Source organism: Phasianus colchicus, chromosome 9, assembly GCF_987193195.1.
Source record: "Phasianus colchicus chromosome 9, bPhaCol1.hap1.1, whole genome shotgun sequence".
Taxonomy (NCBI): domain Eukaryota; kingdom Metazoa; phylum Chordata; class Aves; order Galliformes; family Phasianidae; genus Phasianus; species Phasianus colchicus.
Genome location: NC_143444.1, coordinates 21836174 through 21863573, shown reverse-complemented (window position 1 = coordinate 21863573; position 27400 = coordinate 21836174). Strand labels below are relative to the sequence as shown.

At 40.5% G+C, this 27400-nt stretch overlaps 1 protein-coding gene across 2 annotated transcripts in view; it reads left to right on the top strand.

The window, feature by feature from the left end:
* Positions 1-27400, top strand: part of ST6GALNAC5 (ST6 N-acetylgalactosaminide alpha-2,6-sialyltransferase 5) — a 64815-nt gene that overhangs the window by 25441 nt on the left and 11974 nt on the right. For both annotated transcript variants that reach the window (XM_031600703.2, XM_090146508.1), the window contains exon 3: positions 26818-27227. In XM_031600703.2, coding sequence (XP_031456563.1) covers positions 26818-27227 — 410 coding nt within the window. The remainder of the gene's footprint in view (positions 1-26817; positions 27228-27400) is intronic.

The window sequence follows — 27400 nt, the reverse complement described above, 5'->3', positions numbered from 1 at the left end:
ACAGGATAGTTCAGTTGTCATTCTGTGCAAGTTAGTATACACTACAAGTCCTACAAAGTGTAGATTAGAGAGGTGGGGTTTTGTTTTGTTTTGTTTTTGAAGAGAGTCATGTCCTGCTTACTACATTTGGCTGTATAGGTCAGCCCTTTCTTAGATGCAGTACTTTCCTGTGAGTAGAATATGCGAGTCTACATTGCTTTGGTCTGGGAACCAGAAAGAAATGAGCACTGAGGTGTTGGGAGTGAGTAGTGTCTTTAGGAAATTGCAGCAGAGGACCTTTTCTGTTACTACGACTTATTTAAGAAACAAGTAGGGGACCAAGCCCAAACATGCCTGGAATCATACAAACATATAATAAATAGATCATCCCAGACCTCTAATTGCTGAAGACTAAGATGGAAGGCAATAGTTAAAGCAAGAAGATGCAAAGTAATGCAACTGTCAAGTTACTGCTGTAGTATGCTTCAATCTGAACTATGAGAAGTTTTTGTTAGTGCTCAGTGAAAGTCTGTTAGGTACTGTTTACTTCATATTCCTGTAATTACAGGCTAATCTAGATAACTATATTAAACAACAGAAAAACGAGAAGAATGTTGAGATTCTACTGGATAAAGGTAGTAACTGAATTACCTACAGATGTCTGTGCTTCTTGTAGATGCTGCTGCAGTGAAAGGTTCCTGTGGTACTGCAAAATGTTTCAGAGGCCCTAAACTCCTATGATCCAAAATGATCTATCTGATAGTAAAAGCGTGTGTCCCAGTACCAGACTGAGGATATATGCTTTTCAGTATCGCTCCTGGTTCTGCTGCATATGTGTGCTAGATACAACAGAACAAAATGTTTTACAGTGCTTAAAGATATACTAGACAAGATTAAGATTATTAACTACTTACTAGACTGCAGAGGAAGGCTGAAATATTTCTTTGGAGCTTTAATATCAAAGCAGCATATCTGATGCATGTGAAACATCCACTATGGGGATTACCTCATATATCAGGTACATTGTTGAATTAATGTCTGTCTGCCTGTTGCTTTCTCAGATCAACCAACTCGTGTCCTTGTATTGGTTCTGATCCATTAAGAACACAAAAGGCCACATTCGTCATATTACTGCAATGTGCACAGAAGCGTCACTGCAGACACACAGTAAAAGTAGGGTGTTTTGGAGTGTGCGGTTAAGTAGTGGCATGCCAATATTAAAGCTTTTTGTCATGACACAGTTAATTTTTTTCAAAGCATACTTTGAAGGAAGAAGCTTAATATTTAGTAGAATATGTTTTGAAAGAAAAATTCTGCCCTGCCTCTTTTCAGTTTAATCTCGTGACACTGTGCTCATCAGCTGTGTAATGCTGTACGGTACTTCAGTGTCTGTCCGGCTGTTGTAATTTGATGAGCTGTCCTTGGAATAAACCTGAGTTGATGAAACAATCAGTGAGCCTTTGACACTGAGAACTGATTAGTGGAAACCTAGCCAGTCTTTGCACAAGTGATGCAGAACGCAGTGCTGTACATACTAAGTCTGAATCCAGCAGATTTTCCACCATGAGTGACCACTACTTAATGCTAATAAGCTGCTAAGGACATGATCACCTCATTTAGAGAAACTGTATCTCCTTTCAAACATAGTTGTATTGTCACTATATAGATACTTCAGTGCTTGTTGACAGTAACCACCTGGAGGGTTTCTTATTGATATTCCAGACAGCTTTGGTCATTTTCCCATAGATATCAGTAGTGCAGGGAGTGCTAAATGCAGAGAAATGATTGATTCAAATTTATGCCTGTTAATTTTCAGACTTTCTGTCTAGACTCCATAAAATTAGCCAGTCATCCAGTGAGATATAACTGAATTTCAAAGTACTGCTTGACAAACTCTATTGACAGCTTGTGTAACACACCCCCACAAAAAAGCAGCGACTACTTGCTACGTAGCTGATGTATGACACGTACGATACCCTATTCGGATCTTCCATCTGTAATAAATACATAAAATGGTTCAGCAAAACAAGTATGCATTTTTCTATTTGAGAAGGATTTGTGCAAACCAAGTGATGCAATTACTTGTTTGTATCAGATTATGGGATTGGTTCTGAAGTCTGTGGATTTACTTGAAAGTGTAGTCAAGGTTTGCAAACCTTTGCCTGCAAGCAGGAAACTACAAAGTAAACTGACATCTATAGCTGTACCGAGTGATCTGAATCAAAATCTCTTTAATAATAATTCACTGAAATTCTGGAATGTCTTTAGCACTCAACATTAGTAACAAGTGATTATTTCCAGCTAAGATAAAACGAGGATCAAGCCTGATTCTGGCTGTTAGAGCTGGAGTGTTTCCTGCTTTATTGAACACATTAATTTAAAGTTGCATTGGGGAAAAATGAGATTGTCCAAAGCGTGTTTGACAGTGACTTTTATGATAGACTGGCTACAAGTTGTTATTTGAAGGTAAAGAAAGGTTGTTTGCAATAAACTGTTGGTTGGATGGACATGAGTTGCCCTAAATTGATAGCAGTTGACTGCTTTGGGGATTGAGCATGTTTAGGACTCTTAAATGAAAGATTTGAACTCTTTGTTGTAGAATAATGACATCAGGTTCATAATTTGGTATTTTGTAAAATTTATCAGAGTAATACGTATGGGAGAAAGATCATATGCTGATGCCTTACCGTGATATGCCTTAGACTGGTAAAACTGTAAATGATCACACTTAGTTTGACTTGATCTAGCCATGCTGTGTAATCATTGTAACTGGGAGTGATGGGCAATGTCATATGTCTCATACCACTTCTACCCCTATATTACTATGAATCCTACCTCTGACTATTATAGCTGTAATTACTTTTTGACCTGCCTATCTCTTCTCCGATGCCTGACTTTGTTAGATCTCCTTTATGCACCAGCAAATATTTGTGACTGATGTTTCTGTGGACTTGGTACTCCAGCACAAATAGGTGCTGGGACCTTCCTCCCTAACCTGACAGGACTTTCCCAGTAGAGTTGTCTTCTTCACCTGCGTTTCCCTCAGAACCTACAGGTACTCTTTGCTCAACTTTTATAAAACTCTGCTTTTGCTTTGGGGAGGGATGTGAAGAGCTTCCCCATCAACACAGCTCTGTTTGCTGTGGGTCCCATTTCAGCCCTGCCTGAGGCTGTCAGATCTTGTCTGTTGACATTGAAACCAGCACCACAGAAGTGCTGGTCTCCAGCTTTGCCATGGCACCAGTCCAGGCCTGCTCTGCTGAGCCAGGCCCAGGCTTTGTGGGGAGCCCCTGGGGAGCCACAGCCTGCTATAGTAGGCACTGAGTAATTCCAGTACAGTTCACTATTTCATTGATTTAGGATCCTGATCTTGTGGTGATGTTAACGTGTTAGCCATCAATAGTAGGAGAGGATCAGGCTGCGCGAAACAATATTGCTGCTTGAAGCAGCTTGAAAACATTCTAAAGTCTGATAGGAAATTACTTTCTTCAGTGAGGAGGGTGCTCCAAAGCTCACCTGATGGATTGTGTGACTAAGCCAATTTCACTTCTGTATGAATGCATTAACTGTGATGATAATGCCCTGGGAAATCCAGAGGCTCAGTTCTTCAAAAGTGGTTAGATGAAAATTCTCATTCATTTCAGAAAGATGTGTCTGTATGTTTTAAAGATCTAGGTTAAAATGTTTTAGAATCCACAACATTAAATAAGAACAATGAAAATTAGCATCTTTTGACTGTGAGTCTGTCTTGGGTGAATAAATTGGTTAGCTGGCCATCACTGCTGTACTTTTGACCTAACATTTAAATTTGTTTGGAGGTTTGTTAGAATTAATCATTTTTTTCATAATGGTAAATTCAAATATATAAAAATATATTCTGTCACTTACATTCTTTTCTCCTAGCACGCACACAAATGTTTTAGAGTACAAATTTGCATCAGAATAATTCATAGAGCTGTTTGTTTCAGGGCTGTTCATTTCCTCCCTATCCCTCTCACAGTGTAGCCAAGTAGAATTACAGATGCTGTGGTCTTTTGGCAGATTCCTTGGGCTACAGAAACTTGGTACTAGACAGTGGGATAGTGGGTTGTGACTGCAGGCTGTGATTGCAGGAAGCAGTGCCAAAGAGTGCAGCTGAAGATAACAGTACTCAGTGCTAGGGACAGCACAAAGGTTGCAAGTTTTCATATTCTATGAATATGTTTGTCCTAGCACATCACAGACTATTCAGTAGCATCCTGTTTGAGCTAGGCAGAAAAAAATCTATGTTTGCTGGTATACAGCAAAATGTTCCAAATATGTTCATGTTCAATGTATATCTGGTCATGGCAGGTGGAGATGTAGTAATTTTACATTGAGAATAGTTTTGATTGTACTCATTTTGGCATTTCAGAGGAACATTTCTTTCTGGGTAGCAGGAAAGAAGGATGGCTCTGTCAGTGTGCCATGTTTCAGATTTACCACTAGATACTCTTGTCTGAGCGCTTGTCCTGCAGAGGTCTCTTGCTTTCCTTCTCAGAATTTTACATTGTAAACGTTGGGATTTTTTATCAGCACTGTCAGGAAGCAGTCTGCTGCTGTGTCTATACGTTAAATTGTATTCTGAAAATGGAAATACTTGGAATACAAATGCTCTGAATAAATATTCTAAACAGCACAGGGATACAAAGCAGCAAAAATAATAAAAATGCTAAGCTCGGACTTGCAAAGTGATAATTCCATTGAAAGTACCTCATAACAGTTGGTCTGTTTTTATCTTCTGTAATTATATGATGCTGTGAACTATTAGCAGGAAGTCTGTATGTGAAATTCCTGTTGGGGACATCAGTGAGGAAAAGTTTCCTTTTTGATGATAATGTGGTTCCTTTGATAAGCGAACAAAAGTTTTTATATATATATACACACACATATTTTAAATATAAAGAACCCTACTATCTGCCTTTCTTGTATTCATCTTCTTCCATGAGCATAGATACCGTGTTAAGATGCTTTATCCCAGACATGCTCTTTATTCTTTAAGACTAGCTTATCATGGAATAAACACCTTCATACCTCTGTCTGCATTCATGCTGAGACATTTTATTATTTTGATTTGCTTTCATAATTAAAGTGTTGTGACTTTTGCATCACTGTATTTCAGTGAACACGTTGCCTATGAAATATTTGTGAAGATATCCATCTTATTCCTAACATGTTTGTGTATAATCCTACCTCTCACTAACTGTAGTCTATTACATGGATCTAAGTCCCTGATGGTGCATAGTATCCTCTAGTCATTTAGCCTTTTCTGTGTTCATAATGTGTTCACTGACCCCTCTGAGGCAGTTCCTTGAAAGAAGATAACATTTTTCCCATGCCCTTGACCGGATGGTTGTGTTCCGCTCTCCTGAGGACGCTGCTCTGTTTCCCTCAGGAATGTGCAAAAGTAATTTCCCCAGATAACAGCCAAAAACCCAATTAAGCTTAGATTAAAGAAAAGGAGGATTTATTGGCGTTTTATGGAATATAGAGAGAAGAAAAATAAAAGATAGGAGATATTAAATTGCCTGCAGTGGAGACACAAAATGACCAGTTGCTCGCATTGCTCTTCAGTTTACAAAACAGTTGGAGAATTTTTATTTGGTTTACCCAGGTAGCATCATCTCTCTCACAGCCCAAAGCCATGTCTGTCTCTTTCCATCAGAGCTGGAAAAACTATGACGTGTTGTCTTTGAAACATCAGGTGTACGGCCAGAAAACTCAACCCCCTCAGAGAGTAGGTCTCTGAATTTGAACTGAGGTTGTCAGTAATTATAAAACATGTTTATTTCCTCAGTGGGATACTGAAATAAGTGAAAATTGGACCAAATATGCAATATTTTGTTTTTTGTTTTCCTAATACATTGTATTTACATACAGTTGATTCTTTCTAACACCTTGCCTACAATGACATTGAAGCCCTGGAGTGTCCAGAGAAGGGCAGTGAAGCTGATGAGGTGTCTGGAGCACAAGTCTTACGGGGAGCAGCTGAAGGAACTGAGATTGTTTGATCTGGAGAAGGGGGAGGCTCAGGGGAGAGCTTATTGCTCTCTACAGCTCCCTGAAAGAAGGCTGTGGTGGGGTGGAGATTGGCCTCTTCTCTCATGTAACTAGCGATAGGACTAGAGGTAATGACCTCAAGTTGCACTGAGGGAGAGAAGTTCAGACTGGATGTTAGGAAAAAAATTATAACAGTGGTCAGACTCTGGAATGGGCTGCCCAGGGAGGTGGTTGAGTCACCATCTCTGGAGGCGTTCATGAAACGTTTAGGTGTTGTACTAAGTGACATCATTTCATGGGGAAATATTGGTGGCAGGTGGACAGTTGGACTGGGTGATCTTGGGGGTCTTTTCCAACTTTGGTGGTTCTATGATTCTGTGTTTCACATCTCACTGTAGTCTTTCAGAGGATCCACTGTCTCCCAATCATCTATTTGAATGGAACACTAGGAATTTCCTAGTTTGAAATACAAGACAACAAATTATTTGCATATCTCTAATTAACCCTCTCTTTGTTTAAATTAAGATTGCCTTCACTAACTGTCAAGTTTCTTGGCCAGTTGAATAAATAGCTGCAGGTATGCATTTCAATTACTACACTTTTGTATTGCTAATGAGAGAAAGCAATGATTTCATGAAGGCGATCTTAATTTAGTGATTTCATTCACATTTTTATAAAGGTAAAGTATTTCAGCTATGTAATTAATGGTGCCATCTCAACTTAAGAGGTGGATGGAGAATTAAAAATCACCGTGATAAATACATCAGATACAATTCAAATTGTGAAGGTGTGTTAATTATTGTTGTGCAGAGTCCCTATGCAGAATGTACAGTGTACAGACCACTCTGTCCTGGGAAAGCAGCAGCTAAGTAGACAGCATCTGACTCATGAACAGAAGATGAATCTTGTAAAAAAAGGCGTATCTGTAGGACTGTAGAACTTCTATGGCTCTTTAGAAGGGTTTCTTCACAGACTGAGGAAGCCTCACAAGGTGATGGATGGGTTGAGCATACACCAGGATTATAAATATCTCTGAATTCCTACCAAACACAATGTTTACATGGCTAATTGTGTATTTTGAAGTTTCAGAAGGCAGAATGCTCTAAAGGCAAAACTGTGTTCTGACTGACAGCTGCAAAAGCAGTTGGATGATCTGTAGTAAGATGGTTTGTAAATGAGCCTTAGGTCTTTTATAGTTTGACACAGGAATCTTCATTATAAATAATTCTCACTAGATTTTTTAAAAGCAGTGTTCAGCTTCTTTTCTGGATTACTTCAAAGAGGACTTCAGAGCTATTGCATGTGGAAAGCAATCAGATATTTCAGGGTCAAATGGTAAAACAGAATTGGGGAAGGTTGGAGGGTTGCATTTGCAAGTCAAGAAGACATTGAAGGGGATCTAATTATAGGCTTAATCGCTGTAGGTAATGACAATTCAAGCAACTATATTTAACATAGCCTGGATATTATAACTGAGGTCATCCAGCAAACAGATTAACAAATATAAATCAGATATTCAAAAAAGATTGAGAAAGGAATGGAAATTGTTAGACCTACTGAAGCCAAAATGAGTCAGGTTTTTCAGCAGAGCCGGGATTTCATTGTTTGAGTAGGAGAACCGTAGCTTTGTTTCAGAAAACATCTTCAGTTTGATTATTCATGCATTTCTAGTATTAGATATACTTAGCATTCTGCTGGATCAGTGCCCACGAGATGCTGTCATCTTTAGAGCTGGAAGGGGTGAGCCGGGGCACTGTGGTCCTATTACCAAATCCATCACTGGCTTGCTCGGTGACTTTGGCTAAGTCACATGTGAATGTTTATGATTGTTTGCTCCGGAGTCTCTCCACATCTAAACTGCCAATCTGTCTTCGTAAAAAGCTTAAATATCTATGATGGATAGTGCTATATAAGTGCATTCTCTTTATGTTTTTAAGGAGGAGACAAATAAGGGCCAGTAAAAGAGCTGACTAGGTCAGTGAATGTAGCTGTATTCTCTTCATTCCTAGTTGTCCATATTTGTAGCTCAGAAAGGCGGAAACAGTGTGGTATTAATTCATGGTCTATAAAACAAAATCACATTTTTTAGTCTTGTATTTCCGTCGGTCTCATTTTTATGAACTTTGCAGTTGTGTTTCACTTGGGATGTATTTGGCTGCTTGACAAAGTGACTGGAGATTTATAATTCCTTATTAGTAACTCAGGGCTCTAAAGGGAATAACAGAGTACTTATTTACTTTTCTAGGTCAGACTCATGATGTAGGAGTTTAATGAACTTCTGCTAAGCAGGAGTGAAGCAGAATTAAAATCTCAAGAGTTCATCTCTCCAGTAAGGTTATTCACCTTATTTTCTATAGGTTAGTTATTTTATCCTTGTACAGGGCTGTTTAGGCTGCACCTTCTAAGTAATCAGCAAAGAATTAGACTCTCATCTAGAACCTGGTATTAAGTCACTGATGTGATTTTGCTCTGAAATTACAATGTCAGATAACTGTATTGATAAACCAGTGTTCACAGCAGTAAGGTCCCAGTTCAAATGTGCTGAAAAAAGAGTTTATGATTCATGGCAGCAGCTGAAGTATTGCCACAGATTTCATGCCTTTCAGATATTGTTTGAATTAATAAGGTGGACGCTTCTCTGTCAAGAACACGCTTAAATCTATGTTGAGGAAAAACAATGCAGTATCTGTGCTTCCCTGTAAGTGTGAAGGGAATAAGGTGTTTTGTATTCTCACAGGAGATATGCCTAGGGATTTACGTGAAATTACAAAACTAGTGATGCAGGTAAAGATGTAAGAAAGGAGTATGAAAACATGTTACATAACCTCAGAAATGTTTTTTACTTGGCTTATATTTCAGGAAATAACATCTGTTCTTTATTGAAAATACAAATTTGTCTTAATTCAGGAGTGTCATAGAATCAAATGTGTAAAATACAATGATGCTTTTGAAGATGCTAAATATTTCAGCAGATACTGCTTAGGCCTTGGAGGTATATCTGTATATGCACATAAAATGCAAAATCTGTATACTTTATGCACTACTCAGTAAATATCTACTCACTGACAGATGTTTTGGGTGATATACAATTACCTGGACAAAAACAAGCAAAAAGACAAAAACAGAAAGAAAAACTGGGAGGTAATAAGAAACAATGAGGGAGGAGATATGTCTCATATCTTCAAATTTATTCATGCCTCTGAAGGAACACACCTTCCTTCATGCTTATCTAAGTCCTGATCCTGAAATAACCTCCTGAGCCCTTTTCTTAAAAAATCAGAGATCAAGGTCACTTTTGCAAAAAACACATGTAATCCTCCACCAAACAAGAGGATCCTGTGCTTTGCCCTGAAATGTAGCCTGGTGGTTGGAATGCTTATCAAGAATGTAGAAGGCAAAACCCTAATGTCGTCTTGGCCCAAGGTGATTTACAGCTCTTCTCTGAGGGTATATGACCCTAATCTCCAAACAACAAACTAACTTAAGGGTCAGAGCACATTTTACTTTTGTTACAACTGTGCCTCTAGGCACAAAGAACTGAGAGGCGCAAGCAGTGCTGAGAGCTGAATGTTGGGGGGAGCAGGGCTTCAGCCCCTGCTTGTCTTTCTGTATGTTATCCAATGACCATTTCATGTACAATTCATGAAATTCCTTAGAGCACCTGATAACTTCTTTAGCCTTTGGGCAAGCATGCTCTACAGTCTCTGCTTACCATTTCTTCTTGTTGTTCATATTAGATATTCCTTTGCTTTGATTTCTGCAATAAGTGATGGAAAGGAATCTTAAACTTTGAATTTTTCTGCCTTACTCCTCCTCAGCCACGTTGCGAACCAGCAAACAGTACTGAGTTATTCTTTATGAGATGAGAAAAAACTATGCTTGGTATTTGGTGCTGGGTGTTAGGTGGAAGAAAACCGAAACTGCCTTTTTAAAATAAATCTTACACGGAAGAGATGAAGGAAGGTTTTGACCACTGAATACTTGAGAAGAACAAAGTACCATTATTCTTGCTTGTAAAAGCACTTAGTAGTCAGCATCCAAGGCTGTGGTGAATGTGATCTTAAACAGAGAAATGAGAAGAGGAGAGGCAGTCTGGTAGAAAACTTTTGGTCAGTTTGATTTTGTAGTTGGTAATGGGAGGACTTGGGGTAGTTTTCTGTTTGTCAAAAAGAAAAGCTCAAGAAGTAGGAATTTCTAGAGCTTGTGAAGGGAATGCCTTGTCCAAATGGCAGTGGGGGCTGTTGGCATCTTAACAGGAATAACTTTATCAGTGCTACTTCTGGCATTGAAGGGAGGAAATGAGAAAGCAGATTTATGCTTAGGAGACCTGTAGGTAGTGAGAGAGGAGAGTAGGTGTGATCACAGAGTGGCACAGTTGTTCTTGAAGAGACTGGAACGTAGAAGTGTTTGTTCCCACGTATCTGGTAGAATTTGCCTTGACTGGAGGATGTGATGCAACTTGTCTTGTACAGTGCACTTCTTTATCCTACAGCTTCATCCCTTCTTTGACCACCTTTTTATTTTTTTACAAAGTATACTTGTTTGCTCTGACAGTAATGTCCCTCTTAAAGAAAAGTAACCTAAGAATAAAAAAGGCTGGAGAGGGAGTGTCTCTCCTCTTTGGGAGGGGTCTGTATAGACAAGAATTTTATAATAGCATTCCTATCCCATTTATTGATACAGATTTTTTTTTCTTCTCACTAAGCTGTATGAACTACCTTGAAAACTAGGTCAACTTAAATGTTGTCAGAATTGCTCATCGCCAAGTGTGTATTGCTGCATACCTGTCACACTCAGCAGTTGGAATGAATTTTGAGAAGAGACTGGGGTAAAAGGTGATGCTCGGCAGGATTACTGGCTGTGAAAGAATCGCACTCTTCCAGTTTGTCTTCTGTGAAACAACGGGGATGTGTCAAGACTGTTCAATGCAGATAAATACAAATAGGTTTGGGTGTTGCTTTTAAACTGGTACTTTGTTAGTCTAATTTATTTACATACGTTTGGTAACTACAGTTATTATTCTCATGATGGAGTATTTCTGCTGCTGAAGAAGCTGACTTGATTGACGTATCTAGGCATGGAAATTCACCAGGACTTACCTGAAACCATTAAGAGGGTGGGCATCCTTTAAATGTAGTTAGTTTCAGTGTAATAGTAGGATTGTTAGTGATAAATTACCATATTGTGTATTTACCACTAACCAAAAGAGTTTTTTTAGAAGTTTATTTTCTGCCAAAATACGGGTACATAGAAAAAAGCCATGGTATCTTCTCAAGGTGTATCTTTTTGCTCCAAAAATTATTGATGATCGCAGTTTTCTGTAGCAAGTTTGGGATTTGTGCCAGAGAACAGCAGCCTCACATCCCAGCTGCACAGTCTGTAAGGCTCAGGAACCAGCAGCACGTGGATTGCTGGGCCCATGTGTTGCCTGAAAGCAGCTGGAATAGGGCCCAAGCATACTTTCCTCAGTGTTGAAAGCGCCCTCTGAGACATCATAAATGTTCCTCTGTGGGCAGGAAAGTGTTTTAGGGAGTAGTAGTTACAGTTCTGCAACTCTGCAGTTAAAGCATGCCCTAGGAGTAATTCTAATCTGTATCTGTACCCATTCAGTCTTTGACTTTGTCACTGACAGTGCCATCAGGATGCTGGAAGGCAGCGGTAGCTTTGTGATGGAAATCAGTCCTGCCAAGTCTTACTTAGTAAGAAGGTGACTCATTCATTTGGGATCAATTTTTAAGGCAACTTGTAACATCTCCCTCACTTTGCATGAAGGATTTTGCTGAGTGTTTGAATGAGCTGGTTACAGTCTCACTCAAATTTAAAGAAAAGAAATTTTCTCATTCACATTATTGCTCTGAGAGCTGCATACGAGTACTGAGAACTGGACAGAGATTGAAACTCAATAAATTTCCTCTCCCAGGGTGAGCAAAAATTTCACCTTTAAAATGGTGTTGAAGAGTTGCTGACTTTTCCTCAGGGTAAAGGCAAAAGCATAGAGGAAAAGAGTGGTCTTACTTTTTTACCAGGACATATAGCAGGTGACTCCTTAGTGGCCTGTTCTTCAGAAGGAGGAGTGGAGGAGAAGCAGCACAATGGAGTCTTTTACTGAAGTGTGAAGAGTAAGGCAAACGTAGGCACTAGTGCTTCTATTAGGGAGGAGTAGGAATAGATGTGCTGGAAAGTATGTGGCTTGTCTGGGAGTACAGCAATGGGGTGGCCAACAGAGGGGATTTGCTGTGATGCTGAAGGCCTGTTACCGTTAAAAGACTGTGTACAGGTGCAGAACTGATACTGGAGAGGAGAACATATTGAATTAAAACAGAGGAATGCCTTAGACATAGCACCTGGAGCACTGTTTTCCAGGCCCCTGATGGGAATGCTAACAAGGTTCAAGATTAGAATATTATGCAGCACTTCCCACTTAGAGCCTTCAAGATGATCTGCTCCATAATCTTTCCTGATTCTTCCTTCCTACCCTTCTATATGACAACTGTGGCCAATCCAAGTCAGACAACCAGAAACCATGTCCAACAAATATATTAGTTGAAATATCATGGGCTTTAAACATTGGTATTACGTTTGGAGTTTTTCATTTGCTTTTGAAATTTGTGTGCATACAGATTCTCGGCTACTCTGAGAAATGTATTCTCTTGTAATCTCACCAGTCTTGGAGCTGGAGATTTAATAAAACATGCAATATTATGAAATATATAATAAGATTTTAACAGTGGGCAGTCTGATAACGAGAGGAATCAGATCCTCAGTCTAAAACTGCTATATGCAGTAATTCATCCTTTTCTCTTTGTGATGCCTGATTCTAGGAAAGCCCTATGTGGTTGCCAGAAAAAAAAGTTGTTTACTAAGATCCAGAAAAGCTGTTAATTTGCACATTCTAGTTGTAAGCCACCTCCGCTTTATTCCTGAGGGGGGAAAAAAAAAAAAAAACTGGAATGTAAACCCCGAACTTGTAAATAAATACCAAAATATATTTTATTAAAGTAACAACTACATAAGTCTGTAATAAATGATAAATACATACAGAAATGCATTTTATAAGCAATCTGTAGGCTCCATGTTATCCATACAAAGTCTTTGATAACCTTATGCAGGCAGCAAATACAATAGAAACAAAAAATAAAGTCTGAAATCTGTAGTATGCCCAGCTGATTTCCAGCACATTCCAAAATTCACATCCTGTAACATCCTAAATTTTTGATGTGCTCCCTTCATCCTTCAGAATGCATTTCAGGGATGTTTCAAATGAGTTCTTAATTTACCAGATGTGCATCATTTACGTTGCATGATTGCAGTGGCATGTATGTGGCACGGAGATTTTATCCTAGACAGTAAAGATGTGCTGGGGACTTTGCAACTAGGAAAGAAAGGGAAAAGAACTGAAAAAGCGGTGAGAGAAGCAGCTTGGAGCAAGGGAAGCAGCCTGGATCCGAGAAGGAATTGGCTGATGTCAGCCTGCCTTTGAGAGCTTGCTGAAGTGTGTTAAGACAGTTGGCAACTGAGTTGTAAAGGGGAAATATAATCTCCTTCTTAGAGACAGTGAAATTGAACTGATGCTGAGTAAAGGGGAACCTCCTGTGATGCTGTATGGCTAATTTTCACAGAGAACAGTTAATTCTTTTAGATACTGCAAGGCTGATTTTACTGCTTTAGTAAATAGAGATTGGTGCTTGTGAAAATCTATTTACTAACTGTTATTTTGGAGGGCGTTGGCATCTTATGTGGTACTGAGGCTTTGATGCCACTTTTAACCTGACCTGCTGAACAATTCCAAGTTTTTCTTCAGTAAGCTTTAGCTGAATAAAAAACTACCGTTAATAAGATAATCAGATATGAAAGGATGTGGTATTAAGATAAATAGTTAATATGTGGAAAATTATCTAAGATAGAAATATTCTGCCTTTAGTCCTCTTTCACTTTATCAGTGTGTGTACAGTGCTCTTATTTTGTATATAAGAATTGCCCACACCCACATCGTGCCCTGTACATGCAGTCTCTACCCAATCTTTGTGCTGTAAATAATTTACATTTATTGTCAAACAGAATCAGAATTTTCCAATCTCAAAGGGAAATGAAATCTTGTCAGCCCATCATGTTGCCGTTATTACCGCATGCCTGGTAACCATTTCCACAAGTGTGCACGTCTAGACATCCCAGCTCCTTGGCTGGGGTGCATTGATTGATTCCTGGAGCCAATTTGCTCGAGATGCAACTGTCTTACTCAAACCTGATGCACCATTCGCTCTGAGTAAGAAGAACAAAGAGAATGCTAGTACTTGTTTGTGCTTTGGGCTAATCTGGAAAGGGCAGAATATTTTATTTCATATTTTATATACCCCCTGCTAACAACTCTTGCCAGCAGGCAGAAAGGAGGCAATTTTCTGCAGTGATTCAGTGCTTAATTAATGCTCACCAGAGCTAAGCCCTGTAGAAAACCGCAGATAAAGTTTTTGCTCTTGAAAAGAAGAGTGGCTGAGGAACCACTGCGACCCAGATGGCCGTGGATAAATAACCACAGGAGGTGAGCTGTTATTTCTGGGGAGGGTGGAATGCCAGCATTTTGTCTTTCTCTGAGCTTGTGTTACTCATCCCATTCTTTTTAGCAGCCTGCATGCAGTAAATATGTAATTCTCATTTCCCTAATATGTGTCTGCTTGACGCACAAAGTGTGCATGTGGACGTCACAGGCAAATACGGTGTGGCAATCAGTCTGACCCACGTCACTTCCATAATCTGCAAATCCCACTGATACGGGAAAGCTGGTTTGACATGTAAAGACAAGGGTTGAATTTGAATATATATATATAGTTTGTGTGCAGTACATGTGCTGCCTCAGTTATGCAGATTTCCTCTCTTAAGAAGTACTCACTTCAAAGTGTTATGCAAACTGCTGCACTACAGAAGCATCCATAGAAGTACACTGCAGTGTGTCCCTGCTATTCACGCACCTGCTGGGCTGGGGAATCAGAAAAACAATCTTCCAGCAAGCGTTGGGATTACACTGGTATGGTAATTTCTGTCAGTTTAAAATGATCAGGGGTAGAGTCGGTGTAAAGTCCAAAGGAAGCCTTTTGTGGACACAAAGCTGTAGCATTACGTTTTCGGTGTGCTGTCAGCCCAGAAGGAAAGCTGAACCTGTTTTTCTTGGATTATCTGAGGTGCTGCTGCTGGGCAAACCAGAAACGCCTTCCATTGGAGCACACTGAGCGAGCACTAATCAGGGCATGTTTTTATTAGCTCTGGGAAAGAGCTTTCCTATTCGTGTTAGCAAAGGCTGAGATGTATTACAGTGTAGGGTGGGAAGAAATCAGTCACCTGTAATGCAGAGTAGGATATTTTCTCTTTCTCGTGGTTTCTCCAATTCTGCTTTCTAAGCCACTGGCACATTTCTGTATTTTAGGTGATGCTTTTGTTTCCAGTTTATACATTTCTCATTTTGGTTTTGCTATCTATTAGCAGGTGAGAAGGGAATAAGCAGGAGAGAAAAAGAGAGAACTGCTGAGTGCAGCCAAGACTACAGCGGAATGGTTTGAGGGAGCTGTTGTCTTCTGACATCTCTGTGGTGCTATGGCACTGCATCCACCTATGAGCCAAGTGTAAAAATGCCAAGGTGCACGTAAAGGGTCCAGTTGGCAAGTCAGACTAAGTTTTGCACTAATAACTGCTTTGTATTCACAGCTGACACCATTAGTGTATGAGATAAAACAGTACACAGTGTCTTTGGTCACTGTGATCAGTGAAGAAGCCCCCACCTCTTTATGAACCCTATAAGCTGGTTGTCTGCTTTAGAGAGCTTTGCTGTATCAAAAGTTGATTAAATCTTGTCTAGGAATCGCAGGATGGTGATACTGCTCTTAAACAGTAGCTGCTATTAAAATGTCAGCCTTGATGTCAGCACTGGGGATGGAGCTGCTTCCCCTGGTATTGAGATGGGCAAATGGACAGGTGCTGCTAGAAATGAGCTATTGTAAATGAGGAACATGGATTTAATCCCTTCTGATATGGCATATTATCCATATGTAGGATTAAAAACCTGTGTAGTATTACTGGAGGAGTTACACTGACCTCCAAGATTTCATGCTTTCGGATTTTACTACTTCTTATGTACTGTTACATTTTTATTCCAGATTTTTGCAATATTGAGGCTTAGGTGAAAGATGTAAAGTCAAAGATAATATGGTAATTTTCCATTGTATGATAGTAGGGCTTTGACTTGTGAATTCTGCAAAATGTGTGATATTCACATCTTAACTAATTATTCAATCAAAGATTTGGCAGGTCAGTCAGGGGGAACAATGTACGATCGGCTAGAATTGATCACACTTCATTTCCCATCAATTGGCATTGGCAGAGCAAATGGTGGCTCAGATGATAAGTTAGGATCATTGCCAGTCATTTCTGGGCTTGTGCCTTCAGCTCATTTGTTCTTTCTTTCTTTCTTTTATTCCAAATGAGAACCCCCAGATTGTTTGGGTGCCCTCTGATGTTGCTGAACAAAGCATTGTGAAGCCTTTCTAGCCTCTGAGGGCCGTGACGCTATTTCTGGTTCCATAATTGATGCTGCTGCATAGTCCTATAATCACCTAACCTTATTGAATTGTCCCCATGTGAAGATTTGATTTCAAAGTTAGTAATTGTTATCCATCATTTATTTTCACATAGATTACGAGAACAGGACAGGATTTCACCCCAGAGCTCTTTGAATGCTGTGCTCCTCGCTTTCGCTCTTTTTGCATGTGCTTGTGACACTTCCAGCTTTGGTGATTTACTAGCAATTAGTAGGCTTCCATGACAGATTTATTGTAGGCTTTCAAAGTGTGATGAATCAGGTATGTGACTGTGAAGAAGTGGTTCCCTAGGACTTTTATTTAATACAAAGGCAGAGAGTTAGATCCTATGAAGAGCTTTGGTGTCTAAAGCAGGACTTAGCCTGACTAAAGCTCCTAAACCCAAATGTAAAATTGCAGTTTAGAAGAATCTTAGCTTAGCTGCTGCCTAGCCCTGGAAATACGTAAACCAGAGGGCTGTTTCCTCATCTGAATTTCATGTGCCACCATTCTTTTTCTGCACCTGCCAGCAGCTTTGCCTGCCTTCTGCATAAAGCTGCTCAGGATACGGAAAGGAGAAACTTTCTGCCGGCTCTGTTCCTGGGCCACAGCCCTACTGCACTCATCCCACAGCCTCACCCCACCAAACACATGGATATCATTCACAGAATCATTAAGGTTGGAAAAGACCACTAAGATCATCTCGTCCAACCACCAGCACATCTCCACCATGCCTGCTGAACCGTGTCTCTCAGTGCCTTTCCTTGAGCCATCCGGGGACGGTGATTCCGTTCCTTCCCATTGCCCTTGACCAGAGGGCAGTTCCTATTGGAGCACCAGGTTTCTGCGTGTGTTCTGGTTTGTAGTGTGCTGTTTTGTTCCTGCCAAAAAAAAGTTTAACTTTCAGGATATGGATTGATTCCTTTGGAAACAATGAATATTCAAAAATAATCTAGTTGTGACAAGACCAAATGCTTTTGTATTAACAAGCATTCCCTTGAAAATACATCGATCTGTTCTTTTTATTTGCTTTCCCAGATGTCTGTTGCTCAATACTAACTGGAAAAAAAAGATCTGATTTCTGATGTAAAATCGTCCCAAGCTGAACAAATACACATTGAACCAAAATAAACTAGTTTAATAACTTATTTTTTTTTAATTAAATGCAAACGTGGCATCCATTGCAGTCTTTTAAAGCAAACAAAACCCTCCACTGTGTTTAGAATGTTAAAAAGAAGATTTGTGCTGTGTTCACAAAGTTATACAATAATTAAAAAGGAAACTAGTTAAGCCTTCAGAACCTGTCCTGTTGTATAGGATGTAATTAATTTCTATTTAATTAGAGTAGAGCTGTGTTGTGATTATTATTTTTTTGAGGGTAGAAATTCTGCATGGTTGCAGTTTTTGGTGTTTTGAGAAGCAGAACGCGTGGCAGAAAGGCATTACCCACACTGCAGCTGTACCTAAATGGGGACATGTGTGAGTTTGGCTGCTCTTTGCCTCCAGGGTGCATTCCCAGGACAGAGGCTCCCCTGGCCGTGCGCGCTGCGGAGGCAGCACTTCTGGCAGGATGGGGTGGTTTTCCCTTGGATGCACAAACAGGCACAGCTGTGACATACAGGCATTGGCATCCTGAAGGTGAAATTCAGTGTCTTGTAGGGTGTTGGGGTGCTGGATGTCCTCAGGAGACATCCGTCATGAGTGTGTGGGCACCCATCTAGGGGTGCCTTCAGCTGGGCTCACCAGGTCAGGGACAGCATGCAGCCGAGGGCTGGGCTCTACAGACAGGAGGAAGCACCTGCATGCATCTCTGCTCAGTGCAGTGCCTACATCTCTCAGGGGAAGCTTTTGCTCTTTTTGAATCCCTGCTGAAAGATTTCCATACTGAAAGCTGTTGGTATATCAGTGTGTCTGCCCCAAAAGAAGAAAAGGCGCTCTGTCTCTCCTGAAATAGTGGCTCTGGAGAGGTCTGGATTTCTCAGAAGTACTGGTTAGTTGCTAGGCACTGTTTGGGGCTGTAAGGAAGGAACGATGACCTACGTGTCCAATGCTGGAAAACTTAGAATGCAAATAATGCTCTGTTTAGCAGAAATTTGTTGCCATGAGCCAGGAGTTTCAGGTGCAGCCAGGCATGGCACAGCAACCCGCAAAGTAAGCGCCATCACACAGCTTCAGATTTCCTGTTGATACGTATCAGATCTTAAAGCATTTGGTAATGGGGATTTGAAAGATTGAGAGATTTTGGTAGTCCTCTGCAGTCTGGCAGTAGTTGGTCATACTGTTGTTATTCCTTTTCATTCTTTCCCCACCACCATTACCCTTCTTGTGGCATTTTGGGCTGAATTTTATGTCCGGTCAGCGTCACTATAGAAAGATATTCCATCTGTCTCTCTTCTTTTTCTTTGTTGTTGTTTATTTCTGACTTGTTTTTACTTCTCTTGGCCTGCTGTTCCCATGGTGAAATGGATCTGAAGGCCGATTCAAGAGGTATACTCCCCTCAAAAAATACAGGAGTGAGAAGGAGTACAGAAGTGAGCAGGAAGAGCTTAATGTCACTAGCAGGTAAAAAGCACTTCAAATGACACATGCGTCGTGGTAAAGGAGTGCAATTTAGGTCTATTAAGGTAAAATAAGAAGCAGAGAAGTCTAAAGCACTCCAAAATCCCTTGGGGCTTGTACTCTGCACCTCACCTCTTTCTGGGGAGGCTCCTGTCTGCTGCTGCATGCTGAGAGATGGTTCTTTTTTCCTGATTTCTGTAGCATCTGTTGGTACAGCTGCCTCCCTCCTCCTCTCGGTGGCACGCCCTTCTGTGCTTCAAACACCTCGGCCTGACGTGCTGGGTCAGTGGATGTAAGTAGTACCATTCCCCAGCGTGTAGATAAGCTACATCTTGAAGCAAGGAATATTACTGAAGAGTGTTAGCCAAGTGCCTGGGAATCATTCTTCACTCACATCAGCTGACAGTAAAACATAAATAAAAGCACTTAAGTGCCACGGCCCCAAGAGATGCACAGTTATAAATGTCTGTGAAATACATAGATATGGAAATATACTTAACTCTACTTCTAGCAAGGTCAGACACCCTCTCTCCCCATAATTAGCTGACTTGCTATCAGCTTTTCCCTGGCGCATTTTCTCGAGGGTTCTCTTCTCATTTGCCCTGCAGATCAGGGTGCCTTTGTTGGGGAGATCCCTTCCTTTCTTTCCAGTCAGGCTTTTTCTCTGCTTCCTCCAGAGATACCAGCTAACCTCAGACTTTTCCATTGAGCTAACTTACCCCTGACTTAGTCAGAAGATAGCTTTGATGTGCCTGCTATAAATTAAAATCATCTCATCTCCTTGGGAAATCCACGTTGTCAGACAGTGCCATCTCTTTTACTTGATTGTCTAATTAACCCTCAGTGATAGAAGCATTTCAGTGCAAAATGTTTCCATCCAATGAGTGTTTAATTTCATATTAACATACATTCTGGCAGATAGGCTCAGTACAGACATCCCAGTGGGATAAATATGTTTATGTTTGTCTCCGGATCAGGACTTGATAATGGGAACCAATTAGTTGGAGAGATGCGTAAGGAATACTTGGGACCCTTTTCAAAGTACCCAAAGCCAACCCCTAAATTCAGATTTGGCTGTAGCTTCCCCAAAAGTTAAAAACTCGGAAGTTGAATAGTTTCAACTGCAGATTTTTAAGTAGCTGTCTTTGGGATGTTTTCTTGTCATCTGTTCTTAGTCCAAAAATAAAGATGCAAATATTTTAGCCCCAAACACACCCTTTTTCCTGTCTACATACATGCATGGGAGAAAGTCCCAGTGACGATCTACGTCCGGTAGCTGTTGAATGCAGTGGATGTAATGAGCAGCATCACCAGTTTCAGCACCAGTACCAGTTTCTGTCCTCAGTGATCTTACTGCAGAAGCTGCTATGGGATCCTGCTCTGCAGGTGGTACAGTGTTGCGTGTAACTGAGCCTGGAACGTCCTCAGAGAAACATGTAAAACCCAGAAGTAGTGTCATCTGACAGAGAAAAACAGAACTCTAAATCTGTTTTTGTTTCTCTGATTTCTTATGTAGTCTTAGTGTAGAGGAACAGAAGGAGGAACATACAGAGCAGTTGGGGTTAATACAAAATAAACTGGTGAAGATTACGTGAAGCTAGCCCATAAAAATCAAAAGGTCTTGGTGGACATGGTGAGGTTAGATATTTCTGACAGTTATTGAAACAAAGACCTTTGAAAGCAATAAGGAGCTGTGCTTTTTTGTTAGAGTCAGCTTCAACAAGGTAGAGAAATACAAGACGAGATATGTGTTAGTGGAAATTCTCTGTGGGGTGGGTAACTCTAATCAGACATTTGATCTTAAGCTTCTTCTGGACTAAATATGTGATGCTGAAGCTGTGTGAAAGCTGGCTGCATTGGAGGGGCTTAAACCCTTGTTCCTTGCCAGTGCTATCCCATAATTGCCTTTTGGAGATACGGCTCTAGTTTAGATGTATTTGGAAGAGGCAGAGAGTGTCACAGAAAGACCCAAGTGCTCTCAGTTGAAAACAGTCTTTAAGGATCAGTGGTATTCACCTTTAAAGCTAGATAAAAAATCTTGCATGGCCATGGCAGGTGCAGAGGGAGCAGCTCAGGGTGTATTTCCCTGAAGGATTTAAACAAGGAAGAATTGCCAAAACATGCCAGGGCGGATTGGAGGAGTTGATGTGAATGCTTTCCAAAGCAAAAATCCAAGCTGTCCAACTGTTGAAATAGTTTCCGTTTTTCTAAAATGCCATTGATAACTGTTTGCATAGTTAGTTAAGACACCGTGCTTGTTGCTTTATGCATTTCAGTGCAAGTACTCAAACAGCAGCACAAAAGTGAGGCGGTTTGATGTAATATGGATGTCTATTTGCACTGCTTTTAAGATAAACATTAGGCAATAACCATTTCTTTTGAGGCTGCATATTGTTCGTATGATTCTCTCTCTTGTATAACAGCTCATGTTCATCAACGTGATGCATTCCTGCCTGATTTTCCAGTGCTGTCTCTCATTGAAGATACTCTTTTCTTTCTCTGATTGCTTTTTCTTCTTAGACCATTACTCTAGTGGATAGCTCCACGTTATCTTTGTATCCTATCTCCCCCTCCAATAAGCCTATGATTGATACTAATCTTCCACATGGGACACATTTATAGGATGCGGGTTGGGAACTACTCTCTAAATCTTAGCTTTATACGCACTGGCAATTTGCAAGGTTGCACCTTATATTCACTTCAGTTGGCTTAGGGGAAAACATCAGCACCATGTAATCATGCTTCCAAATAAGAAAAGAAATGTGCTCTGTACACCAGAAGTTTTCTGGTTGTTCCATCTCCTGCACAGCTTCTGCTCGTTCTTCATGTGACTGGGAAAGGTTTGCTTTCTGGACGTGGTCAATGTCCTGTAACCAAACTCATGCCTTTTCTTTCCAGTGAGAGGAGCCATATTTTAATTAATCTAATGGAAGCTTTGACTAGCAGGCAGGTCTCTGAAAAAGAGTTAATGTGCCGGAAAACACTTCACACGAGCACAAAACTCTTCAGTGACTAATGTGCTGAACGGTACTTTTTCTAAGAAAATTATCCCAGTGAAAGCTTTATGGAGTGCATTTGTTTTTTTTTTTTTTATTTTGCCTTTCGTAATCCAGCCTCATGTTTAGAAATTGAAGTAGATTCGCCTAAGGACCGTTTGAAAATAGAATTTTATTGTATTTTTACTACAAGTTTTGCAGATGCCCATCAGCATCATATCATGGCAGACAAAAATATTCTGCTCCTTGGAGAAATAAAACCCAGGGCACTGTGATCACCGGCGTGATGAATGCAGGTGCTGAAGTTCGGCTGTTGCACTGTTGCTGTTCAACAAACATCTGAAGGCAGAGTCCAGTTATATAATTAACTCTTGAAGAATCAATAGGAAATGAGGATGCTAATGTTTCCACAAAGTCTGCATATTCAAGCTCTACAGCCCGAGAAACAAAGAGAAGTAATAAGAAATTCATTTGTTTTATCTTTTATCTTTTTAAGCAGCCACGCATTTATCTTCCTAAACAGATTTGCCAGACCTTTTTTGAATTGCAAAGTTTTGCTGTGGATGCTTGTTATGGGGATTTGCATAAGGATTAGCAGTGTTGGGGAAGTGGTATCTCCTAACCCTTTCTATTTACTTGTGCTATCGGTCACTGGGGTAACAGTTCTTGAAGCAATCGGTGCTTTTATTTCAGTAGATAATGCAGCTTGTTTTCGTGGCAGAGTGTCTAATGCTCCAAAAGTCTAGTTCAACAAAAATTACAAATGCATTTGCTCAGGGGATTTTTCTTCCTCATTAAGACCTTTCTGTACTTGCTGACGTATGGGCTAAAGAATGAAAAGTTACAGAACTTCAGTGGAAAATCAGAGCTGGCATAGTGTAGAAAATAAGCTATGTTCCCCAACCAAACGTGTGTGAGAGAAGTCTGTGGTCAAACCAAGACCATGTCTTAGATCAGAACTCGGCACCGTGAAACCAGAGCTCACAGAGACCTGAATACCTCAGAAAACTTAAGTTGATTGAGGTAAAAAAGTCTCTATGTGCTTTTTCCACTCTACTTTTCCTTCCTGTACAGCAAAATATTGCTCAAAATATCCCAGTGTGCAGCGGGCTCATTTTCACTTTTCAGAGAAGACTGATTGGAGGGCATTGTTGCAGTGTGTTGTGTGCATGGCACTAAAGCAAACTCATTGTGCTTGTATGTTTATTTCATCTTTAGTTCTTTTCACGTGCCCTGTTCCAACACTGATATATTACAAAGCAAAAAATATCGGGGAGCAGGCATTATTTTCACAGAATCATTGGCATTTTGCACTTTCGGTCTCAAACGTTTGGTTTAAGATCACATATCCAAAAGGATTTTTTTTGTCTGCTTTGCTTCTTGCCTTCTCTCAGTATGTTTGGGATTCATCTGCACTATGTCCAGCATTATCTACTAGGAATGTTGGTGTTAACGAACTAACAGGTGCTCGTTTTCTGCTGAGCTCAGTAATGAGGTGTTCTGCATTGTTCGGGGTTTTTTTTGGCCACATCATCATTGCTAAGATAAAATATGCTTTTTTATATTTATTTATAGAAAGAAAACTTTTATACTACTGATAGTGGAATGATCCAAACCCAGGGGTCTTGCAAGTAGGTCATTAAGTGCTCGGGAGGAAGCATCATGCTTCCCAGTGCTGCTGGTTTTACTGGCAGGAATTGTCTTGTCCTTTAAAATCTTGCCTTTAAAATCAAAGGACTGTGATAAGCAGAAAAAAAAAATAATGAAGAAGGCATTTTATTTCATCACAAAGAAAATAATTTTATCTAAGAGTAACATAGTTTGAATCAGTAATAACATTCTATTGATTTTTTTTTTGAGCAATAAAGTGTCTGAAAATAACATCTTTCTGTCATTGGACGACATAGATTTTGAAGTCAATAACAGAGCAGGGATTGCTTAAATTGGAAAATACAGGAACAACTGTGGCAATGCTTTTTCATTGCCATTTGCTTGTTGGTCTGTTATTAACAAACCAGAAGACGTTGATAGAGCAGCAGTAGTTACTGCGCTATAACACGTGGCAGTGACAGCTGCCGGCAGCATTTCAGCACATGGTACTTAACGCTGTGCCAGGTTGTGCACATTTGTTACATCCACCAGCGTGCTGCTGTGGGGTGTCCCAGAACCGGGCAAGTTTTCCTGCTCCCTTCCCTTCCCTGGGACGGCCCATCTAGCAGGGAAATGGCCAAATTCACTGGGTGAACGCAGTGGGTATCAATGGCCGTTGTTAAACATCAGCAGGTTTATGTACTCTCTGGTTATGTTTCAAGGTAGCTGGCACAGGTACCATAAAAGTCACCTACCTCTCACCCTGTGCCTTTTTTGGGCATTTTGAAGCAAGACGAATGGAGTGTGGGTTGCATTGCCTACCTAAAATATAACTCGCATGTCACGGGTTCGCTTTTTTTAGTTTGCTTTTTTTCCCCACATATCACTGTAATAATTACATTAGCAGAGAGCTTTCTGTGAACTTAATGTTCTTCTGGCTTAATGGCCCCTGGTTATTCTCAGGCCATCAACTTTTCCTAGCTGGTCATCAATCCCAAAGAAACGCTTTGTGACTCCATTATTATTGCTTAAGTAGATGACATTTCTGGTGCAACCACTGCCTCCTGGCCAGCTAATATTACAGCAGTAGGTTTTTTTTCCCCTTGCTTTCAATATTGTCGAGGCATTAGAAACAGCTGGTATGAGAATGTTGTGGCTGTTGGCTGTGAATTCCTCTGACGGTTTTAGGTGTGAGATTTGTAGATCTGTGCAGAAAGACTCTGAGGTGAACGTCAGCGATTGGCCCGGAGCGGGTACAGCTGCTCGGCCCCCACACATCACTGAAGAATTAGTTGGGTAATACTTGCATGTTTCAGGCAGCAGACTTTTTTCCAAAGGGAACCATTTTCTAGCAAGCTACAGGACAGATGTTGTGGGAGTATTAATGTGTATCACCTAGCAGATGATGACATTTCCCTCCCTGCCCCACTGATGGTTGCCCTTGTTTCCTCACTGGTGATGGATCCTCTGGCAGACATTTAAAATAAGTACTTGTAGCTCAGTAGGCCAGAAATCAGCAGAGATTGTTGTAGGTGAAAATGTCTTGCAGCGTGGGTATTCGAACCCATGTGAGTTAACATTGGTGCTGACTACATTTCCTTTAACCTCATTAGCACTTCATCTTGCTTTCCCAAGCATGATGGTGGAGAAGCTAGTTCACCTTAAAGCTTTTTGCTAGGTAATTCATCAAAGTGCCAGAAAAAAGCTTAAAGGAAAATACATGTAAATACTGAATTAGGAACCTTCAGTACAAGAGCACAAACATTGCTACTCATATCATTAGCTCTGGAGTGCAGTCCAAACACATGAGAGAAAAAGGACTTCTCTTTTTGGGGGGAGATGAAGACACGAAGTTTGCTGCTTCTGTCATTGCACAAATTGTATAGTTTAGTTATTTTTTTGTTTTAATTTAACAAGCAGTTATTCGTTAGCCATTCTTGCAGAAAACAAATTCAGACAGCAACCACTTTTTGCTACCTTCAGAATCTCAAACGGGGGCAACTACAGTTCAGTTTATTGTGTTTTATTTTGGGAGTTTTTTGGCCTCTTCTGGGGAAGACCAGCATGCCAGTGTCAGGATAGCAGCTCCGCCTGCCTCCTCCTCCCCGTGTAGGATATGCCAGATACAGATCTATGGTCTGTAATGTAGTGTTGCTGATCTTAGATGCTGCAATATACAGAAGGGTACACCCTCCCTCAAACAGGCCTCCCAGTTTGCTGTATTGTTGTTGGAAATCAGCACTTTGGGGATGGTCTTTAGCCCTTTGCCCCTTTCCAGTTGTCAGACTGAGCAGCAGATGAGCATACATACGCCTATTGTTTATATACGTGTTGGTGACAAATGTCAGTAGAATGATTTGCAAAGCATTTTCATTTTCCTGAAAGCTTGTTTTATTCTCCCAGCTCTATCAGGTCAGGCACTGCCTGAACAGGCACCGCCTATTTCATTTTATTGTGTAACTTTCAAGCATGACCTGACAAGCTAGAAAAAGTTCAGTGCTCTAACTTGCTGTCATGTAAGAGATATGCAGACGTTAATGAGCAGCTCTGACTGTTGAGCCACAGTGGAGGCATGAGAGACTGCCGTGGTCGTGGCACTGACTTGGAAATGGCGTGGAAGGATTCGACCAAGATATAATTCTCTTCCCTGTGCAAAATGTCCTGACCCCAAGGTTGAAAAGCTATTCACGCTTGTGCTTATGGAGACTTAAAAAATGATTAGTTCCTGCAGAAATTGGAAGAAGGGGAATCAGAAATATTCCAATTAGAACTCCTTTATAACAAGTGGAAGAAGAACAACGCTGTGCAGCTGTGAACGATATAGAAGCTGTTGTGATTACTGAATATGAAGATTATTAAGCCACAGTGGGAAGGAGGATTTAAACAGTAGATTCAACTCCATGGAGGAATTTTAAGGGCTACACACGATCTTCTCCGTCTATTAAAGGTATAGGTAATATATCCCCAGTTATTTGGGAAGAATGCTGAGAGAGATTTGTGCAAAACTCTGAGTTTTTTTTCTGTAAAATATGCAATGTATATGTAAAACATGAGTTATACCTAGTGCATGGGGAGGTGTTCACAGTTGATCTTGAAATATTTGTCTTTTGCAGCCTTTAAAAATGCACTGCAAGAGCTGTGCATTGGTAACCAGTTCTGGACACCTTCTGGGAAGTAAACAAGGTGACAGAATCGACGAGACGGAGTGTGTAATACGAATGAATGATGCACCTACTCGAGGTTATGGACAGGATGTTGGGAACAAAACAAGCCTTCGAGTCATTGCACACTCCAGTATTCAGAGGATTTTGCGAAATCGCAACGAACTCTTAAATATGAGCCATGGTGCTGTGTTCATCTTCTGGGGTCCTAGCAGCTACATGAGGAGAGATGGTAAAGGCTTGGTGTACAACAACCTGCAGCTGATGAATCAGATACTGCCTCAATTAAAAGCATACATGATTTCTCGCCACAAGATGCTTCAATTTGATGACCTTTTTAAACGGGAAACTGGGAAAGACAGGTGAGAAAATTTATGGGCATACATTTGGGGAAGTCATACAGTAGTAAAATAATGTAGTTTGTATGTACCAATTTGAGGTCTGCTCAGAGAGACCATCACACCTATTAAATCCTCTGCTGCATGAGTTGTGGTATGGTATAATACGCCAAATAACATCACTTGCAATGTAAGTA